The sequence below is a fragment of the Octodon degus genome, unplaced genomic scaffold (genome assembly GCF_000260255.1).
Source record: "Octodon degus isolate 3935 unplaced genomic scaffold, OctDeg1.0 scaffold00165, whole genome shotgun sequence".
Taxonomy (NCBI): Eukaryota; Metazoa; Chordata; class Mammalia; order Rodentia; family Octodontidae; genus Octodon; species Octodon degus.
In genome coordinates, this window is record NW_004524741.1 from 530,987 (window position 1) to 552,645 (window position 21,659).

The window sequence follows — 21,659 nt, forward strand, 5'->3', positions numbered from 1 at the left end:
TTCAATTTATTGGTTAAAAAAATGTCTTTTTTCAACATAGGCTTTACTTAGATATGTAGAGACTGTAATGAAGGTGAGCTGCCCCATCTTTCTTCTCATTAATGCATTCATACAAACATAAAAGCTGACTCCAACTCAAGGAGTTTCTTTATCAGAAATTTGCCCCACTGTATTCAAGTGATACCAAGAAAATTATTTTCCCATCTTAGGCTGAGAGTCTTCATTCAAAAATTTAGAAAACTGAGGGCCAGCCAAACAGCTCAGTGGATTAAAGCACCTGCCAACAGGCTCAGGGGGGAGGGGTTCAAATCCCCGGGCCTGCTATGCCGGCCCTGCCCCTGGGGCGCACTGAGATGGCAATTGAGATGGCATGATGGTGCGCGCCTGTAATCCCAGCTCTTGGGAGGCTGCAAACAGGTGGATCACTACGAGTCCGATCTAATAATGAGACCCTGAACACCCAGTAGACCCTTCCCTAAAATACAAAAAAAAATGTAGAAAATTGAAAGTTATGATCTCTTAATTTTAATAATTCATTTAAATATCAATTTATACATCATGTTGTACGTAGACAGTGAGATTATACTTTAGGCCCTATAATACTAGGCTTGACCTGTGACACTCTTTTGAGACTCAATAGAAACATGTGCCATCTTCTCCCTCTGCTGAAAAATGGGAAAGTCCTCAAAAGGGGGTTGTTTTATAGCTTAGAGCCTGAGGGGAAGATGACTTGGAGCACTGCCACAGCCAAGCATGGCTGACACTAACCAGATATATATATATATATATATACCTAGACTGATATTTCTAAAGTCTAACCTAATAAAAAAGTTAAATATAAGGATTAGCTAACCATTAGTATAAACTTTAAGACACAAAAACTCAAAGTTAACAGAAAAGTGATTATGTAAACGACGACACACTGGAAATAAATTAAAAGGCAACTTTGAAAAAGCAAATAGTATTTGTGGTAAAAGAAACTGAATAACCAGGTTCATAGCACTTCCCTTGTGACGTCTGGCTTAATCTCTGACTATGACAAGTAAGAATCAACATTTTTTAAAGACTGTTCATCATCATTCAGATATTCCAAAATAATATTTCCACCATTATATAAAGGACAATCTTCCTTAGCAAGCCAGGTTTCCAAAGTATGGTCCAAAGGTAGAGCTTCTCCTGAAGAAGTATGACACAATCTTAGCTTCTGTTAAGATAGAAATAAAATTACATTGTAATAGGCAAACATGTTGCTGGAACAGAATATCCTAAAACTTTTTTAGGGGAAAACTTTTAGGACTCGATGTTACCTTAGCTGCTAGTCTGTTATTGTCATTTTTAAGACTGGCGAGCGAAGCTGCGAAGTCTATGGCCTTTCCAATGCTCCATCGGTGGCAAAAGAACATGGGTTTGCTCTTGTCTTTGCTCCCCTTTGGTAAGAAAACTTGAAAGTAAATTCTTTCTGCCTGTAAAAACAAAAGGTTAAAATACAGACTGTAGAAGTAAAGCCTCCATTTTTGTCTGATGATACCTTGTATCTCTTCTTTTCTCCTGGTCAGAGAAGGCCTACCACACATGGGGTATATTTCAGTGGGAAGACCCATCAGACTGTATCGATATCCTCCTAATGCACAGGCATGAGATCCAAGACCCTAGTGGGAGTACACTGTTTGTTTGTTTGTTTATTTTTCTTTTGTATTTAGTATACGGTCTATAGGGTCTCACTACACAGGTCAGACTCCCAGTGATTCTCCTATTTGCTGCCTCCCAACTCTGGGATTACAGGCATGTGCCACCACACCCAGTCTCAATCACTGTCTCAGTGCACCCCGGGGGCGGGGCCAGCACAGCCCACCGACTGAACCCCAGCCGCTGCACTGTGCCTAAGCAGGTGCTTTAGTCCGCTGAGCTATCTGGCCGGCCCTCAAGAGTAAACTATTTATAAACATAGGCACATACATGACTTAACAAGGGCCAATAAAGGTCTTTTGAGGAGATATTTGCACTTTTTTGACCAGGAACATACACAAATCTGTTATGTGTCTGGTGATAGTTTTCTTACTGATTTATTGGCATAGCTAGTAAATGTTGTGTAGTTCTCTTCAGTAATCTGTGCTGAGCATGTCTTTTCACTCTGACCTCTTTCATTTTACTTATTCATCTTTGTTGAGATATAACTTCACACAATACAGTATGCTCATTTTATTTTTTAATGTATTTGGTTGTTACAGGGTCTCACTACGCAGCTCAGATTCATAGTGATCCTCCTGTTTTCAGCCTCCCAGTTCGGGGATTACAGGTGTGCCCCACTACTCCCAGACTCTGTAGCTGGCTCCGCTAACACTAGGGGTGGGTTGGTGGGGCATGTGGTGCCAGGGATCGAACTGTGGTCTCTGCACTTGCCTAAGCAGGCACCTTAACTCACTGAGCTATCTCACCAGCCCCAATCTGCTCACTTAAAAAAAAAAAAAAAAAAAAAAGTGCTGGTTTTATAAATCAATTCCTGGCTTAGTAAAATTTTTAATATAACTCAGACATCTCCAGTTTTTATGGAAAGATCATAATTATTTTAAGAAAAAAACAGATTCAAAAATTCCCATCTTAGCACTAAGGAATTTAGATGTGTTGAGAATCAGTAGTATGATGAATAATAAGCCCATCAAGAAAAATCAAAAGATCATTGGAAATTTCAAACTTTGGGCCAATTCTGTAAACAAACAGACCCTGCAAAAAAATATAGAGTAGTAAGAGCATAAATATTAAAAGAAAAAAATTAAAAAGATATAATAATCTCATTTAAAAAAGAAATCTGAGCTCAAAAGTGAAACGCAGCTGTCAGGGCTCCAGAAGAAAAGGCGGCAGCCCAAGCTGGCCTGAGGGGGATGGAGACACAGCCTGGAGATGATGGTCCTGCCCCACACACAAGGCTCCGTGCAGGGACACAGCGCTGGTGCACAACTTTGGGGGTGGGAAGGACAGCAACGGTGCTATGTGACCAGGGATACTGCTTATAGGAATCAGTATTTAGAGGGCCGGCCAAATAGCTCAGCGGATTAAAGTGCCTGCTTAGACAGAGCGCAATGGCCCGGCTTCGATTCTCGGCACACCGTGCCGGCCCCGCTTCTGGGGTGTGCTGAGACAGTGATTGAGACTGGCCATGGTAGCGCACACCTTAATCCCAGCTCTTGGGAGGCTGTAAACAGGCGGATCACTAAGAGTCCGATCTGTGTAGTGAGACCCTGTAGACTCTTACTAAAAATACAAAAAAAAAAAAAGAGAAATCACTATTTAGGAATGCAGAAAACCAAAGGTATAGCCTTGTGCTGGAGATCAAAGCCAAGGCCTTCAGCTCAGTAAGTACATCTGCAAGAATCACAACTGCCAATTCCCTTGATACTGCTAAGGTGGCACAGCTGTTTCAATCAATAGATGTCCCCTGTATACCAATGCCCCAATCACCATTTTGACATCAACAATACTGCGGTCCACTTCCAGAGAACTGGATGCAGGGCCAATTACACTCTATCAGTTTATCAAAGAACTAGAGTTCATAAGAAGTTTATGATCAAAAATCCAGATTAACTAAGAAGAATATATGCAGTATATTATTTGTTGAAACTGTACTTCCGATTTGATTTGAAACTGTCTCATTGCTATCTGTTTATCAATAAAATTTTGAAAAAAAAATAAATTATGGTTTTCATATTATAAAAAAAATCCAGATTAAAAATTACATATAAAATATAGCAGAAGTAACCAAAATAAGACACAAAAATAAAAAATAAAAGATAGGAACACTTTCAAAGCCTGGTTACTCAGGGACATCTTGGAAATAACAAGAGAACATGAGAAAAGGATCCTACAGTTGCCAGATGACATAAGGCTAATCTAAGATTAATTGAAATAAGTAAAAATTCAGAGGACAGCACAAAGGGTATTAAAAAAAAACTGTTTACAGAAATAATAGCAGAAAAGTTTCCAAATATTGGGAATGATTTAAACCTCTTCACATTACATCACATGCCAGAAAGCCAACACAGGGACGGAATTTTGAAAGCTGCCCCTTAGCTCAGTTCTTTAAGTGGCTGCTTCAACAAAGCAGTCAGGCTCAGGTTGCTGTGGTTCGATCCCCACAACTCAACCCAGCCAAACCTGCCCTGAAAGCATTATGAGCCAGGTTCCACCACCACCAAAAAAAATCCTTCTGCCATTTTGGGCCAGGGAGATGGCTCAGTGGAATAAGCACTTCCCTAGCAAGTGCAAGGGTCTGAGTTCAATCCCCGGTTCCACCAAAAAAAAAAAAAAGAAAGCTGTTAGAGAAAAGCAGTGAATCGCTTACAAAGGTACACCAGTAGGATTACAGCAGATCTCCTAGCACAAACCTTTAAGGCCAGGACAGCTTCGAATGAAATGCTTCAAAGCCTTAAAAATAATTATTTCTATCCTAGACCTAGATATCCTGCAAAATACTCTTTCAAAATTGATGGAAAAATAAGTATTTCCACAACAAAGAACAACAACAAAAACCTCATGACCACCAAACCAGCATCACAGAAAATTCTCATGGCTACCCTAGAAAGAAAATGAATCCAAGGAGGCCAAAAAATCTAATACAATAAATAAATGCACCAAGCAAGGTAAGCAGTTAAGTAGAGTGGGGAGGGAGAGGGAGAAACAGTAACAGAAACTAATGCAATGACATAAATAAGTCAGTAACTTTTGATAATAACTGTAAATGTGAGGGGTCTCTGGGCCAGGGATTTGGCATAGTGGTGGTGTGCATGCCTAGGAAGCATGAGGTCCTGAGTTTGAGTCCTGGTACCAAACCAATAAAGTAAATAAAATAAAATAAGATAAATGTAAAGGGTCTTAATTCACCAATCAAGACACACAGATTGACAAAACAGATCAAGAAAAAAACTCTAATGATACACAGTATACATGAAACATATTTAATCAAAAAAGAAATATTCTGCAGGTTTTTAAAGTTTAACATATCAATACTTGATGGAAAATACCTGTTCCATGTTATGCCTAAGATGTTTGATACTGGGACAGATAGGTTAAAGCCAACTGCATACATTGTAGGGTAATAATAAGCTTCTCTTCTGGAGGGTTAACAACCTAAGTTTATAGACCAAAAATCAGAGAAAAAGAAGGGCTGCAAGGACAGCCAACATTTTGGCCCTAGCCTTTCAAGGTCAGTGAGGACTCAGGACATGGGAGAATCTATACTGTAACATTATGTAACTCAGTTGTGTCCCAAATTTTCTAATCAAGGAGATCATGGGGCCACAGAGGAATGTGATCAATGATGTAGAGTGTGCCTAAGGAGAGTCACACGGAGAGAAAACATTCTCTCAGGCTTTCACAGAGAGCAAACTGGTCAAGCAATTGCCGTGACTCATCCACATGGATGACACTTGCAAAGGATCTACAAACTGCAGTATAGGGTTTCAGGTTAAATCCTGAGGGGATTTGACTGACCTTATCAGATACCAAAGTTACATTTTTTGTTATATAGGTCTTGCTTTATCTTGGTCTTAACCATCCAGCAGAAAAGTATGAAAATGAAGTATAAAAAGTAAAGCCACAGTAATGTGCTGAGCTTTTAAAAGCTCAAGTCAACAACTTTGGACAGTAGTCAACTTTAGTCTTACGGAAAACCTACTACTATTACAGACTACTGGACTTTATTGGGAGATTCTGCTGAATTCAAGCACCTACAATATTTAAATGACAATGGATTGCCCATCTCTGACAAAACTAACCAAAAAAGTGGAATAGAAATAAATGACACTTTTGTATCCATATACTCAAAATAGGATAGATATACAGCTCCATTCTCTTAATTCAATGAATAGAGAGGTTTGTTATAATAGTGTTTGAGACAGGATATCATGTCTGCATCTTGTACAATGAATAAACACTAAGACAACAATATGCAATGTATTAACTACTGAAAATGTGCCAGTAATTGGTTGTGAAACTGTCTTATTGATATTTGTTTCTCAATAAAATTATTTTAAGAAAAAGATGTGCAATATAACCATAAGGACTAAGGAAAAAAAATAAAGAAATGCACAGATTAAAAAAAAATATCAAAGGATGGAAAACAGTATCTCATGTACAGAATCTGGACCAGAAAACTCTGTTGGACCACTTTCCCACACACCATCAAATGTTTAGCAGCAGCCCTGTTCTTTATCCATCAGATACCAGTGCACTCGATCCTGAACTGTAACTATCAGAACTTCTCCAGATATTGCCAAGATTATCATGAGTTGAGAATTACTAATTGAAGGGGAAATAAATGAATGAAGGACCAGAAATGTGTCCTTGTTTTTGGTTTTCCTTTTTCACACACATCTTCTAGTAGTTAATTTGTTAAGTGGACTATCTTACAATTTTAAAATCTCATAACATTTTTTAAACAGTGGAAACATGAATAATCACAAAAAATAGAAATTTAATCAATGATTTCCAAACCAGTAAATAAGAGTAAATATAGAAAACTCAAGAAAACAGGTGACATGAAGGAAAAAAATGAGCAGAAAATATAAAATGGAAGAAATAAATTCAAATATATCAGCAGTAACAATAAATATAAATGAATTTAATTCACCTGTAAAAGAGAGATACTATCAAGCTGGATGAAAAAAAAAAACAAACTCCAGCTATACGCTGCTTACAAGAGATAACCTAAAGCAAAACAACACAGGAAAGTAGAATATAAAAGAATGAAAACAAATTACATATTCATAAAAAGGAAGGTAGGAAAACAGTATTATAATTCAAAATAGGATCTGAGGTAAAACCTCAAAGCTCCACCAAATGCAGAAACTGTAAATACCTAATAATATTCAACCTAGCAAGCCTTTAGAATTACAAGAAAAAATGGACAAAAACACATCCAGCATTGGAGATTTTAATATAACATCTGTCTCAGAAACTGATAGGCCAGGGGCCAGGGAGATAGCTCAGTAAAATAAGTGCTTGCCTGGCAAATGCAAAGTCCTGAGTTCAATCCCTGGTACTGCAAAAAAGAAAGAAAGAAAGAAAGAAAGAAAGAAAGAAAGAAAGAAAGAAAGAAAGGAAGGAAGGAAATTGATAGGTCAAATATATAGCCTCTCTCACATACACAAACACACAAAGACACACAGACACACATACAGCGATTGCAAATAATAAAGCAAATAGAGAAAAGTAGAAATAATTCCTACATGTAGGTAAAAACTATGTAAAAGGTTTTTGTGCCATTCTTGCAGCTATTCTGTTTGAAATTTTATCAAAATAAAGATATAAAAGACTCCACACCCAAACATCTACACTGCATTCACCTTCACCATTCTGTGAGAGGTTTGAAAAAAAAAATTAGATAAAATCTAAACAGTAGAAAAAATGAAATTCTAAGCAGAAAATACTGCTTAACAAAACAAAGAAACAATATACATGATCACAAATTAAAAAGTCCTTTGAAAACAGTAGCAAAAACTAGAAATCTCTAGCAAGATCATTAAGAAACTGTAAAATGATAAATATTAAGAATGAAATGGAATGACCAAAGACTCAATAGATTTTTTGATTATAAGAGAACAACATGAAGAACTTTCTAACAAAAAATTGGAAAATTTATATCTAAGGAATTTTCTAGAAAAATATTTACCAAAATTGACTTCAAAAGAAATAGACATCTAAATAAGCCATAAACTATTTAATATACTAGAACAGTATTCAAAATTCTTCCCTCAGAAGAGGCAATAACCAGCCTCGCTGATCAGTGGTGGAGTATTTGCCTAGCATGCATGAGCCATAGGTAAAATTTCTAGTAGGAAAAAATAAATTTAAAAGGTTGTGACAACCTTTACAACTAGTATAAAGAGACTGATACTAAAGTCAGCTAAGTAACACAGAATTTTAGCAAATAAATTTAGCACTGTATTTTAAAATAATCATCTATAGTCAAGTGGCTCACCCTGGAATAGGGTAGCTGACTTAAGAATAACAAAAACCAATCAACATAATTTATCACATTGGTAATGGGGAAAACTTATTAGAGGTAAGAAAAAAAAAAAAACTTCTAGTAAAGCTTAATATCCATTAATATATAAATTCCTAGCAAACTAGGAACAAAGAAGTGTCAGCATGACAGAGGCTACAACAAACAAAATAGGTGATGAATCTTCAGATAGATTTACACTGAAGTTAGAAATATGATGGCGGGACAGGGTGCAGCTCAGGGGTGAAGTGCAGCCCTTGCCTGGCTTGCTGGAGGCCCTGAGCTCCATCTCCAGCACCACCACCACAAACAAATGAAGATGCCTACTTCCGGTATTACTGATTAGTCAACACTGTTGTGGGGATATCAGCACTAAGTGATAATAAAAGGAAGATGAAAAGTAAAGTTAACTTGGGGGGAAACCCCAGCAAAACGGGAATTTGTGGAAAGCATGATCACACAGAAAATCTATGAAGTATGGAAGCCACTCTACATTTATTTGTTAGATAGGTCAACACACAATAACAAATACGACAATGTGACTTAAAAAATTTAAAAAATTGTGAAATTTTAACAATGACAACAAAAATTGCAAGAAGCCTAAGAATAAACCTCAGAAAAAGCCGTGTAATTGTACATGGAAGGCATTATAGCTTTACATATTTAGAAGAGCTCGAGAAGAGTTGAAAAGATAAACCAGGGACTTGGGTGGAATAAGTCGAACCTGTTAATGATTTTTAAAATTCAGTACAATTCCTATCAAAATTGCAATTTCACAGGACAAGTTGATCCTAAAATTTTATGAAAGAATGAATGGCCAAGAATGAACATAGCTGAAAGTACTACTACAGGAGATAATCCAGAGCACACAGGTAACAGGAATCTGGCAGTCCCTAGGAAAACCGAAGCTGAGCGAGTCTCGTGTCCCAGGTTCTCTATTTCTAAACACATATTCCCTGAAATAGCAGTTTTTAATCTGATGGTTTCAAGCCGTTATGGGTTGGAACATCAACCTAGTAGGTTCTTGTCATAAATCTTTAAAACAGTATCAAAACAGAATAAAAAATATTAGAGCACGTAACACATACTAAGCCTAAGTATCATTTGATGAAAATGTGCCAAGGAAACTCAATAGGTATGCGCATATATATGGAACTGTTATATGAAATAATTTCTATTGTGCATTTTTAAGGGGATTGACATGGAAAAACTCACAGACATGAGAATCTTCACTGTAAAACAGGTTAAGTACAAAAAAAGACAGAAAAAATTTGAATTTTACTTATGAAAAGACTATATAAACTGGGGGATATTCACACTATGGAATAAAAAATGAACTAGATTAAAAGTTGCCTCACAGATAAATGTTAAAAACATGATGCCAATGGGAAAAAAGATGGACACACAGTTTTGTAAGGTAAAAAACCCTCAAAATGTATGTATCATTTATGCATAAGTCATATATTATTAGAAATTATATATATCAGGGACAGGTTACTAGTTACTTGATGCAAGGGGGGAAGAAAAAGAGGATTTCAGGAATATTTGAAATTTTCTGTCATTCCGTCTCAACACCAACCTGTGGCAATGACTCATCCCCGTCAGCATGCATCTTTAATTTCATCAGTGCAATCTTTGCAGCTGTCTCACTATTTTTTGCGCCTTTCCGCCGTTTATTTCCTGTCTCTCCTGTCTTGGAATCTAAGAAATAAATGTAACCATGTATATAAATTAGGAACTTTTACATTGCTTTTTCCAGAGTTTTGTTTTTTGACAGTAAAATACTTGTGGATTAGGACCCTGCATACATAAACTGCACACACTAGAAATGCACAGAAACCACAATGCAATTTGCAAGCATTTTATTTATATGACTACCAGAAAATTTTCATTCAGAGACTGGGCATGGTGGCATGCGCCTGTAATCCCAGCTCTTGGGAGACCGAACACAGGCGTATCACTATGAGTCTGATTTACCTAGTGAGACCCTATAGACCCTCACTAAAAAATACACAGCAAAAAAAAAAAAATTCATTGAGGGTGATCTAAACCAGAGCAAATCTTTCAGAGCTTTCAATGATCACAAGCAGCTTGCTGCAGCACGCGTGTCGCTCCTCTACACCATCTTCACATCAACAAATTCACTGGCATGTGTCTCCTCCAAACATAAAGCTCCTTAATCTGAAGGAGCCACTAATGTTTTTACAAAAAAAAATTTAGGATTTAGTACTGTTCTTAATCCAGAATGAAACTTCTGCTGAACTGACATACACGTAGAGAGGTGAACCCACAGGTATGGTTATGGTTCACATCTCCAAGTGCCCCCAAATGCATGCACACGTGCTCACTGGTGGGGCTCTAGGGAGGTGCCCAGATCCGGAGGGGCTATGAGTTTACAGCTAAACGTGATGTTGGGAGGTGAAGCCTGCTGGGAGGAGGTGGTCCCTGGGGGCGTGGCCTGGAGTACATCTCCCTCTTCCCCCCTTGTCCCTTTCTGCTCCCTATCACTCCGCCATAAGCCTTCTTTTCTCTGCCCTGTCCCGCTGCCATGCTGCTATGCCTTGGAGCTAGCTGACTATGGACTGAAACCTCTATAAACTGTGGGCCAAAATACATCTTTCTTCCTTAAAGTTGTAATGTTAGGTACTGTGTCTCAGTAACAAGGAAGCAACTGAGACAATTCACCTCCTATTATCCAACAGTATTCACAGCATAGCCAATCCGCTTATTTTATAGAGAAAGCAATCCAGCATGCCAATTTCATGAATGCCGCATCTATCCATAACGGCTAACAAGCTAATCTGCACAGCCCAGCAAGAGACCATCCGGTGGGCATTCACAATATTCACAGATTATCATTGGTCAGGTAGGGCTTGTGCCAAACATTACCACAAGAATGTCACCAAATTACAAGTTATCACCTCCCAGCCTATGAGCCATACCTTCCATAACTGGTAAGAACATTTAAGAGGCAGAAGCTCTGGAATTAACAGGTTACACAGCAACAGGGAAATCACCAAATGAGCTTTCTAGCTACTTACCAATAATATTTTTAACAAGCGCTTGAGTGGCAGCCATACGAGGCTTTGGGATCTCTAGTCTTTCACACTCATGATCTGACTGATGACGGTGTCTATGAGCAACAGAAGAGTAACACCACTTCATACATTTGTATATAACTTAGACATGCAAAGCTTGAATAGTCTATGAGATCCACCTTAGGCAAAAATTCTTCTCACAATAAGGACATATAACTGCCACAAGCTCTCTTTCAGCACAATCCCTGAATGAGCACGGGTATGATTCATGTGTATCGATCTTTGGTTTCTCATTGATTACAGTCATCTAAAAATGGAAAAAAAGAAAAAAGAAAAAAAAATCCCAGCATTACAGTTCACATTAAAAGGAAATTTACAAATCTATTTTGTTTTTTGTTTTTGCAGAATTGGGGATTGAACTCAGGACCTTGCACTTGCCAGGCAATTGCTTACTGTACTGAGCAATTTCCCCGACCCCTACAAATCTATTTTGGAATGCAGCACTCCTATCATTTTTAGTTAACTTTATTAGATCAAGTTATATATGCTCACATAATGTTGCACAATTGCTCACATAATCTTGTGCTGCTATTTGAAATTTTCATACTGAGCATATTCATTTTCTATGCTAAGTTGAAAGGTCAGACATGGTGGCACAAACCTATAATCCCAGCATTAGGGAGGCTGAGGCAGGAGATCGTTGCAAGTTGGAGACCAGCCTGGGCTACAAAATGAGCTCAAGCCAGCCTGAACTGCATAGTGAGACCCTGTCTCAAAAGAAAAAAAAAAAGAAGAAAGACAGAAAGGACTTCTCTTAGTCTTCTAGATTGTAATAGGCTCATATCAATATGCCCTCATTATAAAATTCTTTGTTAATCATCTCATCAACCCCAAATGGCAAATGATAACAACTTTCTATATCAGTCATAAGAGACTGCACACCTAACCTAGTAGATATAATACTTTAAAATTATGTATTTATCCATGAGTCCAAGTTATTGATAATTTCGAAAAACAAGATTTTATGGTACTTTTAAAAAGTACATATCAGCCAAACTATTGAGCATCAAGTAAAAAAGTCTCTTGAATTAAATAAATTTTGAGATACAAATGTTTAAAAACTATAACCAGAGAGGGGCTGGGGATTTGGCTCAGCAGTAGAATGCTTACCTAGCAAGTTGGAAGGCCTGGGTTCAGTCCTCAGCACCAAAAACAAAAAATAAACCTCCCCTAAAAATTATTATTATTTTTTCTATATTTTTTAAATTGAGAAACAAATAACAATAAGACAGCTTCAATACTGATTAATAGGACAGTTTCAATAATTAATACATTGTACATTGTTATCTTCTTCTTTTTTTTTTTTTTTTTGCGGAACCGGGGATTGAACTCAGACCCTTGCACTTGCTAGGGAAGTACTTATTCCACTGAGTCATCTCCCCGGCCCCATTGTTATCTTCTTAGTGGTTATCCATAGTACAAGATGCAGACAGGATATCCTGTCCAAACACTATTAGTACAAATCTTTCCTCTCATTGAATTAAGCAAAGGCAGTGTATATCTATCCTAACTGTTCTGTATATACAGATACAAAATGCTCCTTCCTTTCTATCTCCAAACATGATTTTTTTTTTTTTTTTTCTTCCTGGTACTGGGGATTGAACTCAGGACCTTGAGCTTGCCAGGCAAGCACTTATTCTACTGAGCTATCTCTCCAGCCCTCCTCTAAAAATTATAACCAGAGGAAATTCTTTGGACTGATAGTTACATTTTGCAGACATTAACTTAAACATCCTTCCAAAGTTTTCTTAATGATCCATTGCTAAAATTACTTTTATTTCATTATTTAATTAATGAGATCAAACAGTTAATTCAGAGAAATAAAATGACATAAGAAAAACAAAAGTGAAAGATTTATAAACTGTGTAAGAAACACCAATCAATTTTACAACATAATATTTCCTGGGACCATGTTAGGGAGTTTTTATTTTCCTTAAACAAGCCTTTGAAAGGCTCACATTCTGACTGAACTCATGTAACCTGAATTTTTTATAACTGAGATAACAGAAGTAAAAATCTCAGAAAAATGCTTGATAAATGAGAAGCAGTAGTAATACACATCAGCTGTACAGAGTTAGAGACAAGTGCTTTTTACTCAGCATTTGAATTCAGTTTAAATTTCTCCCTTTCTCTGCCTAAAGGACAAGTGATGCGATGTAGCGGACTGCCAGCTTTCACAAAACCGTTAACCTAGGCATGGTGGACAGAGCCTTCTCTTCTTCCTCTTGAACGTGGCCTGCTTGCAGGAAGGCTGAGCTGGTCAAGTCCTCTGGCCTAAGCCAGCCCAATTCCAGGTTTCTCCTACAGACACTCTGGCTCCACACCAGGTCTCACTGTTTGATTTACTCACTATCAGTAATATGGGTGATGTTTTGATTTCTATCTGCCAGCCCCTTTTAAATGCATCAATTTGTTCAGCATTAAGATAGGGATTTTGTTGGATTATAAATTTGTTCCTGGTGGTGTAAGGCTGACTGAGACAGAAAATCTTACTAACAAGGAATCCTATCACTAGATAGAAGTGAAAATAAGCACAGCAGTGAAATAAACAATGAAATGGAAGGACTAAAGGATGGTATTAATTCAAACATACACTTACGAATACATAGTCTAAGGCTAAGTGGGCCACTAAAACAAAAATATTAAGGAATAATAACTATAAGGATAAAAACCTGTAACTATCAAGTAGACCAATTTTTCTTTAAAAAAGAAAAAAAACAGTAAAATCTTCTTTACCTAATCAGTTTAGGATGTTAAATTTATTCTCTGGTGCACCGACTACCTTTTAATCTAATCAAATTCTGAATAAAAATACATGAATACAAATAAACACCATCAGATGGGAGAAAATTTACATACCTCAGGACAATCATGAGATTCCTTGCTTCTGTGTTCGAGGCTTAAACATGTTTAAAAAAAAAAAAACACATTTATTTAAAGTACAAACCAGTAATACAGTTAAAGAAAACTGCAGCAGGGTGAACAACTATATTCACACTACATTAATAACTGTTCATATAAAAATATTAGATAAATTAAAGATGGAATATCTATAGTTTCAAAAGTTGTAATGCCTAAATGTTCTCAATATGAGTAAAACAATTTAATATTCTAAAATATTTTCATTTTCAGTGTTTAATGTACATGAAAACACAAAAGTACCTTTCAGCCTCTTTTATTCTTTAAGGAATCAGCAAAGAGCAACAGCAGTAAACTGTCAAAGAATGCTCCAATTTTGATGATTTAAAAACATGCATGACTTTTTTTAACTACTAACAAATCTTTGTGAATTATATTCTGAAATGAATTTCTCTTAGTGCTCTTTTAATAAATGCTTGATACTTTAAATTTTAATTATAAAGAAAATACATTTCCCAAAACTCTTGGTTAGAATACAGCTTTTACCTTACATGTGTTATGTTCAAATAATATGTAATAGCCACTTTAAGCAATTTACAAGCCAGGTTCTTTTCACTTATTACATAACTGGATTTGTATCATATTCTTTAATTCACAAATATCACACATTATGCATAAGTAATCAGACCCTATGACTAGTCAAGTTTGTTTTTATCTGCCAAGTAATTACTGCATGTTAATGGCTAAAGTTATTTCAAATGCTTATACTTTCTCAAAATTAACCCTATATTATAAACACTAAAATTACTCCCAAATCCTATGTAAAAATTTAACTTACCAAAATATTCCTGAACAACCATCACATACAAATGGAAGAAAATCTAAAATTGGAGGAAATACGGTAGGTACTGGTCAGTATGTGCTTTTAATTTGGTTTTCTTATGGAAAAGCAATCTTAAGGAGGTAGAGTCTAGTGTTTATATCTTAAAGGATTGACTCTCCTTTGTAGGAGAACTGCTTTTGACTAATTTTCTAGTATATAACCACATGACCATTACTAAACATAAGTCATGATAACTTCATTAACTCTGGAAAGAAGTGACTAAATTAATAGGAGATAGATGTTATTTGTAGCGGCTTTATTAGATTTGAAAAGAAGTAGTTACACTTCTTTCTTCTCCTCATATTTCCAAGATTTACCAGGTGTTCTCTCTGAAGAATTTATATTATAAAAACTCAGCATTTGGAGGAAAAACAAAAAACCAAAAACTTGGGGATTTAATTTTGATTTCACTGCTTACTAATGCAGCTCTACTAAGTAGTTACTTTACAGTAAAGTTTTGGAGAGATGTATAGAGTACAGATAGTAAGATATAGTATGTAGTGTATGTATCTCTGTGAGACAGTTTATCTGTGTCTCCCTCTCCATGCATGCTATATGTACATACCCCCAGACCAGAACTCTATTAGCTAATATAAATACAGATACATGCATACATACATGCACACAAAGTATAAAGCATGTGCATATATGCTTATACATGAAACATGCATATGTATATATAGATATCTATGTTGTGGGCCACACCTACCTCAGCAAGTAATTATAAAATTCAAATAAGTATAAAGTATCAGAATAACAATAGAGTAAGTATAATTGGTGAGAATAATTATGATAATCAACTTTTTTTGAATATGTTAAACTCTAGAATACACTAAGGGGATAATGCTTTCACAAAGATTCCAGAAATTCAATACATGGATTGATACTTTAGTTCTTTGTTCTTTTTTTTTTTTTTCCCGGAACCAGGGATTGAACTCAGGCTCTTGCGCTTGCCAGGGAAGCGCTTATTCCACTGAGCCATCTCCCTGGCCCCTGGATTGATACTTTAAAGTTAACTGTTGAGTTATTTCCTTCGGGTTGACAAAAACTACATTAGGACCAAGCAACTGACTAGCAGCTAAGTTAGGAACTGAAGTTTTGAAAAGCATAAAAGTATCCATTCTCAGAGGTGGAAATTAATCATTAATCACCAGATAAAATCACTCACTTTCTAAATTGTGTTCAACATATCTCATACTAAATTACCCTGCAGCACTAAGACAGCCCACCTATATCAATCACTTTTACAAAGTGAAAACCAGAAGGTCCTTTTCAGTCCTCTTTAGAGAGTAGGTAAAGTTACAGTTGCCCTGAAAAGATCTCATGCTACAAGTTATCTATCTTAACCCCAAATACATTGTATTTTAACCAAAAGAGACCCCTGGGTAATTATGCTTGTACAACAGGAGGGTCTAAATAAGTCTTCCTTTAGATAGAAGAGGACTGGACAAACTTTCAGTGTCGCTACTGAAGTGTGACTGTGAGCTGCAGCTCCATACTGAGAAAATTATCAGGAACAAGGCAAGGATATGCATTCTCTCCACTTTAATTCAATATAGTCCTCAAACTTTTAGCTGGATCAATTAAGTGAGAGAAAAAAAAACTAAGAGGCATACCAATAGGAAAAGAGAAAGTTAAATTATCCTCTATACTTACAAAATCCCAAGGATTCTACCAAAAGATTTTTAGATGGCAAATGAACTCAGCCATGTAGCAGGACATACACTCAACATTAAAACATCAATAACTTAGTATGTTAATAGTGGGCTTTGAGAAAAAAAATATGTTAATAATGGGCTGAGAAAAAAAAATTCCACTCACAATAGTTTCAAATAAAATACTTAGGGCTTAGTAAAACCAATGAGGTTAAAAAATCCTGTACATTGAAAATTTCAGAATGCAGAGATTAAAGGTACCTGAAGATGGAAAGCTCTATGTTCATGGATTGGCAAAATTAATACTGTCAAAGTGGCTATATTACCAAAAGCAATCTACAAACTCAATGCAATCCCCTCAAAGTATCAATTGTGCTATTCACAAAAATAGAGAAAAAAAAGATACTAACATTGTGTGGATATACAAAACATCCAGAATAGCCAAAGCAATGCTAAGCAAAAAAGGCAAGATTGGAAGCACCACAATACTTGATCTTAAATCATCATGACTAAAGTAGCATGGTACTGGCATAAAAAAGACACATACACCAATAAATCAGGCTAGAGAACACCTAATATGATGGCAATGACAACCAGCTGATTCTGGACAAAGCAACCAAAAAAAATATGTTGGAGAAGACAGCCTTGTTTGTGAATTTTGTCCTGTTTTGTTTTTGCAGTACTGGGGATCAAACTCATTATCTTACACTTGCTGGGCAGGCACTCATGCTGCTGTATTCCCAGCCCCTAGACAGACTCTTTAACAAATAGTGCTGAAAAAACTAGAAGATTGAAACTAGATGCTTATCTCCCATCTGATTCAAAAATCAATTCAAACTGAATCAAAAATCTCGATATATGACCTGAAAATGAAAGTGCTACAAGAAAACAGAAGAAACACTTGAAGCAATAGGCACAAAGACTTTCCCAATAGGACCTCAAGGGCACAGGAAATAAGAGAATCAACAAATGGACCACACCAAATTAAAGTTTCTGCACAGCGAGAAAACATAATTGACAGAGCAAAGAAACAGCCTACAGTATGAAAGAAAACCTTTACCAACTACACTTCCAACAGAGGACTAATAGCAGAATATATAAAGAATTCAAAAAATATAATCACAAAAAAATCAAATAGTCTAATTGATTATAGGCGAGTGAACTGAATAGACACTTTTCAAAAGAGGTTCAAATAACCAATAAGGAAATGAAAAAATGTTCAACATCTTTAGTCATCTGGAATGTGCAAATTAAAACTACTTTGAAGTCAAGCAGTATGTCACAAACCTGTAATCCCAGCACTCAAGAGGCCAAAGCAGGAGGACTGCTGAGAGTTTAAATCCACCTGAACTACATAGTGGGTTTAAGTCCAGCCTGACTGCATAGCAAGAGCTTATCTCAAAAACCAGCCAACCAATCAACCAACCAACCATTACTCTGAGATTCCATTTCATCCACTCTTGATTGCTAGCATCAAGAATATAAAAACAATAAATGGGGCTGGGGAGCTCAGTGGTCTAAGTACCTACCTGACAGGAGTAAGGACCCAGGTTTGATTCCTGGTACTACATGCCGTGCTAGCCCCAGAACCCCAGGTGCACTGTGCCAGCCACTGAAACTGGGTATAGTGGAGTATACCTGTAATCCCAGCACTGGAGAGGCTGAGACAGGAGGACACTACAAGTCTAAGCTGCATAGCAAGACTCTGTACCAAATAAATAAGTAAATAAATAAGTAAATGATTAAAAAGAAAAACTTAAAACAACAAAAAACAATAAATGGTGAGGATGGGGTGTGGGGGTGTCTACACTGCTGGTTGGAATGCAAATTAGTACACCCTCTATGGAAGTTAGTGTGGAGGTTTCTCAATAAAATTTGAGCTACAATTTGATCCAGCCATATCACTCCTAGATACACACCTGAAACCATGAAGTTAGCATACAATAAAGACGCCCGTTTTTATTGCAGCATAATTCACAATGACAAAAAATATGGACTCAGCCTAAGTTCCCATCAACAGATAGATGGGCAAAGAGAATGTGGTACACATACAGAGTATTACTCAGCCATAGGAAGAAATTCTCTGCCCCCAAACAAGCCACCATCGCCCACCCTTACACCCTTTCCCCTGTCCTTACACCCCTTTCCCTCACTTGTATCGTGAGGCTTTTGGTAACTAAGTAAATATTAGATACACACCTGGAGAACCCAGGGGCAAGAGCTAAAATCAATTTCCTAACACCTGTTATCATTCTTCTATTCATCCAGAAGCTACATGAAATTTAGGGTATTCAGTTTACTCTGTATTTTAACTCTTTTTACACTGATCCAAAGGAAACAGACTTGGCCTTATGTCAGATAATTACCCTAAAGGTAGTGAAGGTGAAAAGACAAATTATATCACAGATGGTAAATACCAGTTTTAAGATGGATGAGAGAAACCCAGGCACACCAGATATACAATCTACAGTCAAAAGCCAAACGGCTAAGCTTCTATAAAAAGGACTGCAAGAAAACAAGCTTTTCATCTGTTGAGAAGCTGGTGATTACAGGTAACAGCGAAAGATACATCTACAGAATGTTGTAAGTAACCAGATCTAGCAAGAATTACATCACCTGACCTTTTTTTGGTCATGCCCACAATATCTAAAAAGTTACACTCCTCACACTGCCTCTGGGCTAAGCCTCAAACCTCAAAGTCTTTTTCAACACAGTGATTCAGGAACTTGGAACTGATGCCTGAAGCTGCAGGGTTGATGAAACCTATTTGCCACTCTATGCCAACATCTGGAGCGAAGAGTAAGTGGTCTGTGTGATTCCGATGCTGTTACGGGAGTACTCCGTGCTGAAGCCTGTGCCGCTCTACCAGGGGCTGTGTGCACCCCAAGATCTGCACAATGGAGAGACCATCACACATTACACTCTCTAGAGTACGGCTTTCAAGGCTGAAAGCTCTTCCATGTAAAACAATGTAGGAGGCTATAGTCTGATGTAGGTCCCGTACCAACATCAATGCTTTATAAGTACTTGCTCAAGCAATGATCATCAGGGTCAAGGAATGAGCAGGAAGAGGATAATGCTCATCAGAGGAGGAAGTTTGGGGACGATGACCTCTGAGACCTGATAGAAGGCCTGTCACAAACATCTAACGCTGTGAACACCAGGTCTCAACAGCTAACTCGTTCGTCTGACAGGAGTAAAAGTAAACACAACGTCTTGGAATTGGCTCGTCCTCGGTGGCAGAGGCGGGCCAGAGAGGAATCTAGGTCTCCAGGTCCTAAACCTCTCGCTCCCGCAGCTCAGGACCAGAAACGGGTGCGGGCTCCACCCCAGCAGAGCGCGCGGTGGCCTTCTCCGGCAAGGCATTGTCAACTCCGCAAGGTGCATTTGCAGAAACCGCATAGAGACCACGGGGACCAAGAGTTTCTCCCAAAGGCACAGAGGGAGCAACACCCACGAAAAGCGCCGACACGCGGCCAGCTGATCCCGGGGGATGCATCCGCCCCGGCTCAGACCCCGCGCCCCGTTGCGCCTCCCCTCACCCGCGCCACCATCCGTGGTGCGAGAGCAAGGCCTCGTTCTCCCGGGGCCGGGATGGGCACTGCTGCATCACCTCGCTGCCTGCAGTGCTCCACTTGGCAGTGCTGCCCGATATCCAGCTCCGCCATGTTTCCAGCGTGGCGATACGTGGAGCTGAACACACGCTGGGCAGCATTGTACGAGCGGTGCCTGCTGGGAGCGGGGGGCGGGGAGCGGAACGGTCGGAGGAGGAGCCTGGAGTGAGGCGGGGCCTGGGGGGAGCGGAGGGGGCCTGGGCGGAGCGAGGGGCGGGGCCTGGGGGAGGGGAGGTGAGCCTGGGCGGAGCGAGGGGCGGGGCCTGGGCGGAGCAAGGGGCGGGGCGAGGACCGGAAGTTGCCCAGGGCCTAAGCCCGAGCAGGATCCTTGTGACCTTTGCCAGGTCGCCACCTCGGAAGCCACAGTTACTGAGCGCTCTTGGAGACGAAGGTCTCTCGTCCAGCTCAGGGAAACTGCCCTTCTGGAGTTTAGGGTGCAGCCACAAGAATCAGGAATGACCGTATATGAACTTAATAAATAATTAAGAATATAACAGTACCGGGAGCAAAGAATTGCCAAGAATCAAGAGCCAGACATTGCTTATTCAGCCCCTGATTCATCCTGCGCTAATTCACCACGACTAGTTCAAAGTCCATGCCTGTGCAATAGAGTCATTAAGGCTATAAAAAAAATAAAAAAATAAAAAAAAGTTTTGTTTTTTTTTCTCTCATTTAAAAAAAATTTTCGTAGAAAAAAAATGACTCGAGGTCTCGAGCGGGTACGGGGCACAGAGGACTCCTTAGTTTGTGCTGACTCGGTTAGCACGACCTGGAGGAAACTGGGGGTTCCTCCATCAGGTGCCAGAGAAGCCACTGCCCAGGTACCGAGGAGAGAGGGCTTGGTAGGCGGGGCGGGAAGGGCGCCCTTCCGCCAGCCAGCGTGACGCCTGGCGCCAGTCCGCAGGTGAGTTACTGCTCCCCTCGTGACGCGAGCCAGCTAGGGAGCTATTCGGCTGACCCTATATAACTTTGAGGACCCCAAGTCAGTATCTGTTGAGGAAGGCAAAAGGATAGAACTGGGAAACAGATTTGATAATTCAGGATTTAAGATTTTTTAAATGTCAGAATTGCTTGAGTCTCTAGAAAAACTAAATATTTGGAGCTAAACCGCGTTTTTTCTTTTTGCTTTTGTTTTTTATTTTTTAAGCCGTGAAACTGGTTCGTGAAAGCTATAAAATTTGGGAAAATTAGCACAAGAGCTAAGACTAAAATTCAAGTACTGTACCAAAGACTTATTGCAACTAAGGGTCAGAGACCTTCTGGGATTTTGTGTTTCATTTTGCTAATCCAGTCAATCAATAGCAGGTTTCCTAGACATGCATTTGAATGTTGTAGACAGGTGGCAAATATGTATTTTATCAGTCCAATCATAATGGAAATATTTTTATTTTGTCAGTTCTTGGAGACCTCATGGAACATTAGATGTTTAAAATTGCTAGCTCTCTCACTTTTAGTCCTGTTGTTAATTTCTCCTTTGGGAGCTATGTAAACACATCTATTTCTCCATAACTTGTCTTTGATTGATTCATCAGTTTACATCCTCATGCAAGTGAA

General features: G+C 38.3%; 1 protein-coding gene across 6 annotated transcripts; it reads right to left on the bottom strand.

Annotated features, from left to right (window-relative positions):
- Nucleotides 1-777: 777 nt before the first annotated feature.
- On the bottom strand, nucleotides 778-20,215 carry Zfand1 (zinc finger AN1-type containing 1). 6 transcript variants are annotated; one of them, XM_004643099.2, is made up of 8 exons: nucleotides 20,105-20,215; nucleotides 14,792-14,834; nucleotides 13,954-13,993; nucleotides 11,214-11,341; nucleotides 11,038-11,129; nucleotides 9,576-9,697; nucleotides 1,308-1,463; nucleotides 778-1,204 (listed from the first exon to the last, which is right to left on the bottom strand). In XM_004643099.2, the coding sequence occupies exons 1-8, from the start codon at nucleotides 20,157-20,159 to the stop codon at nucleotides 1,034-1,036; spliced, it is 807 nt and encodes a 268-aa protein (XP_004643156.1). In that variant the 5' UTR covers nucleotides 20,160-20,215; the 3' UTR covers nucleotides 778-1,033. The 6 variants fall into 6 exon arrangements, with proteins under 6 accessions (XP_004643156.1, XP_023558956.1, XP_023558957.1 ...); XM_023703188.1 differs by lacking the exon at nucleotides 11,214-11,341 and having other exon boundaries at nucleotides 20,034-20,215; XM_023703189.1 differs by lacking the exon at nucleotides 11,214-11,341 and having other exon boundaries at nucleotides 20,105-20,212.
- Between the last annotated feature and the right edge of the window lie 1,444 nt (nucleotides 20,216-21,659).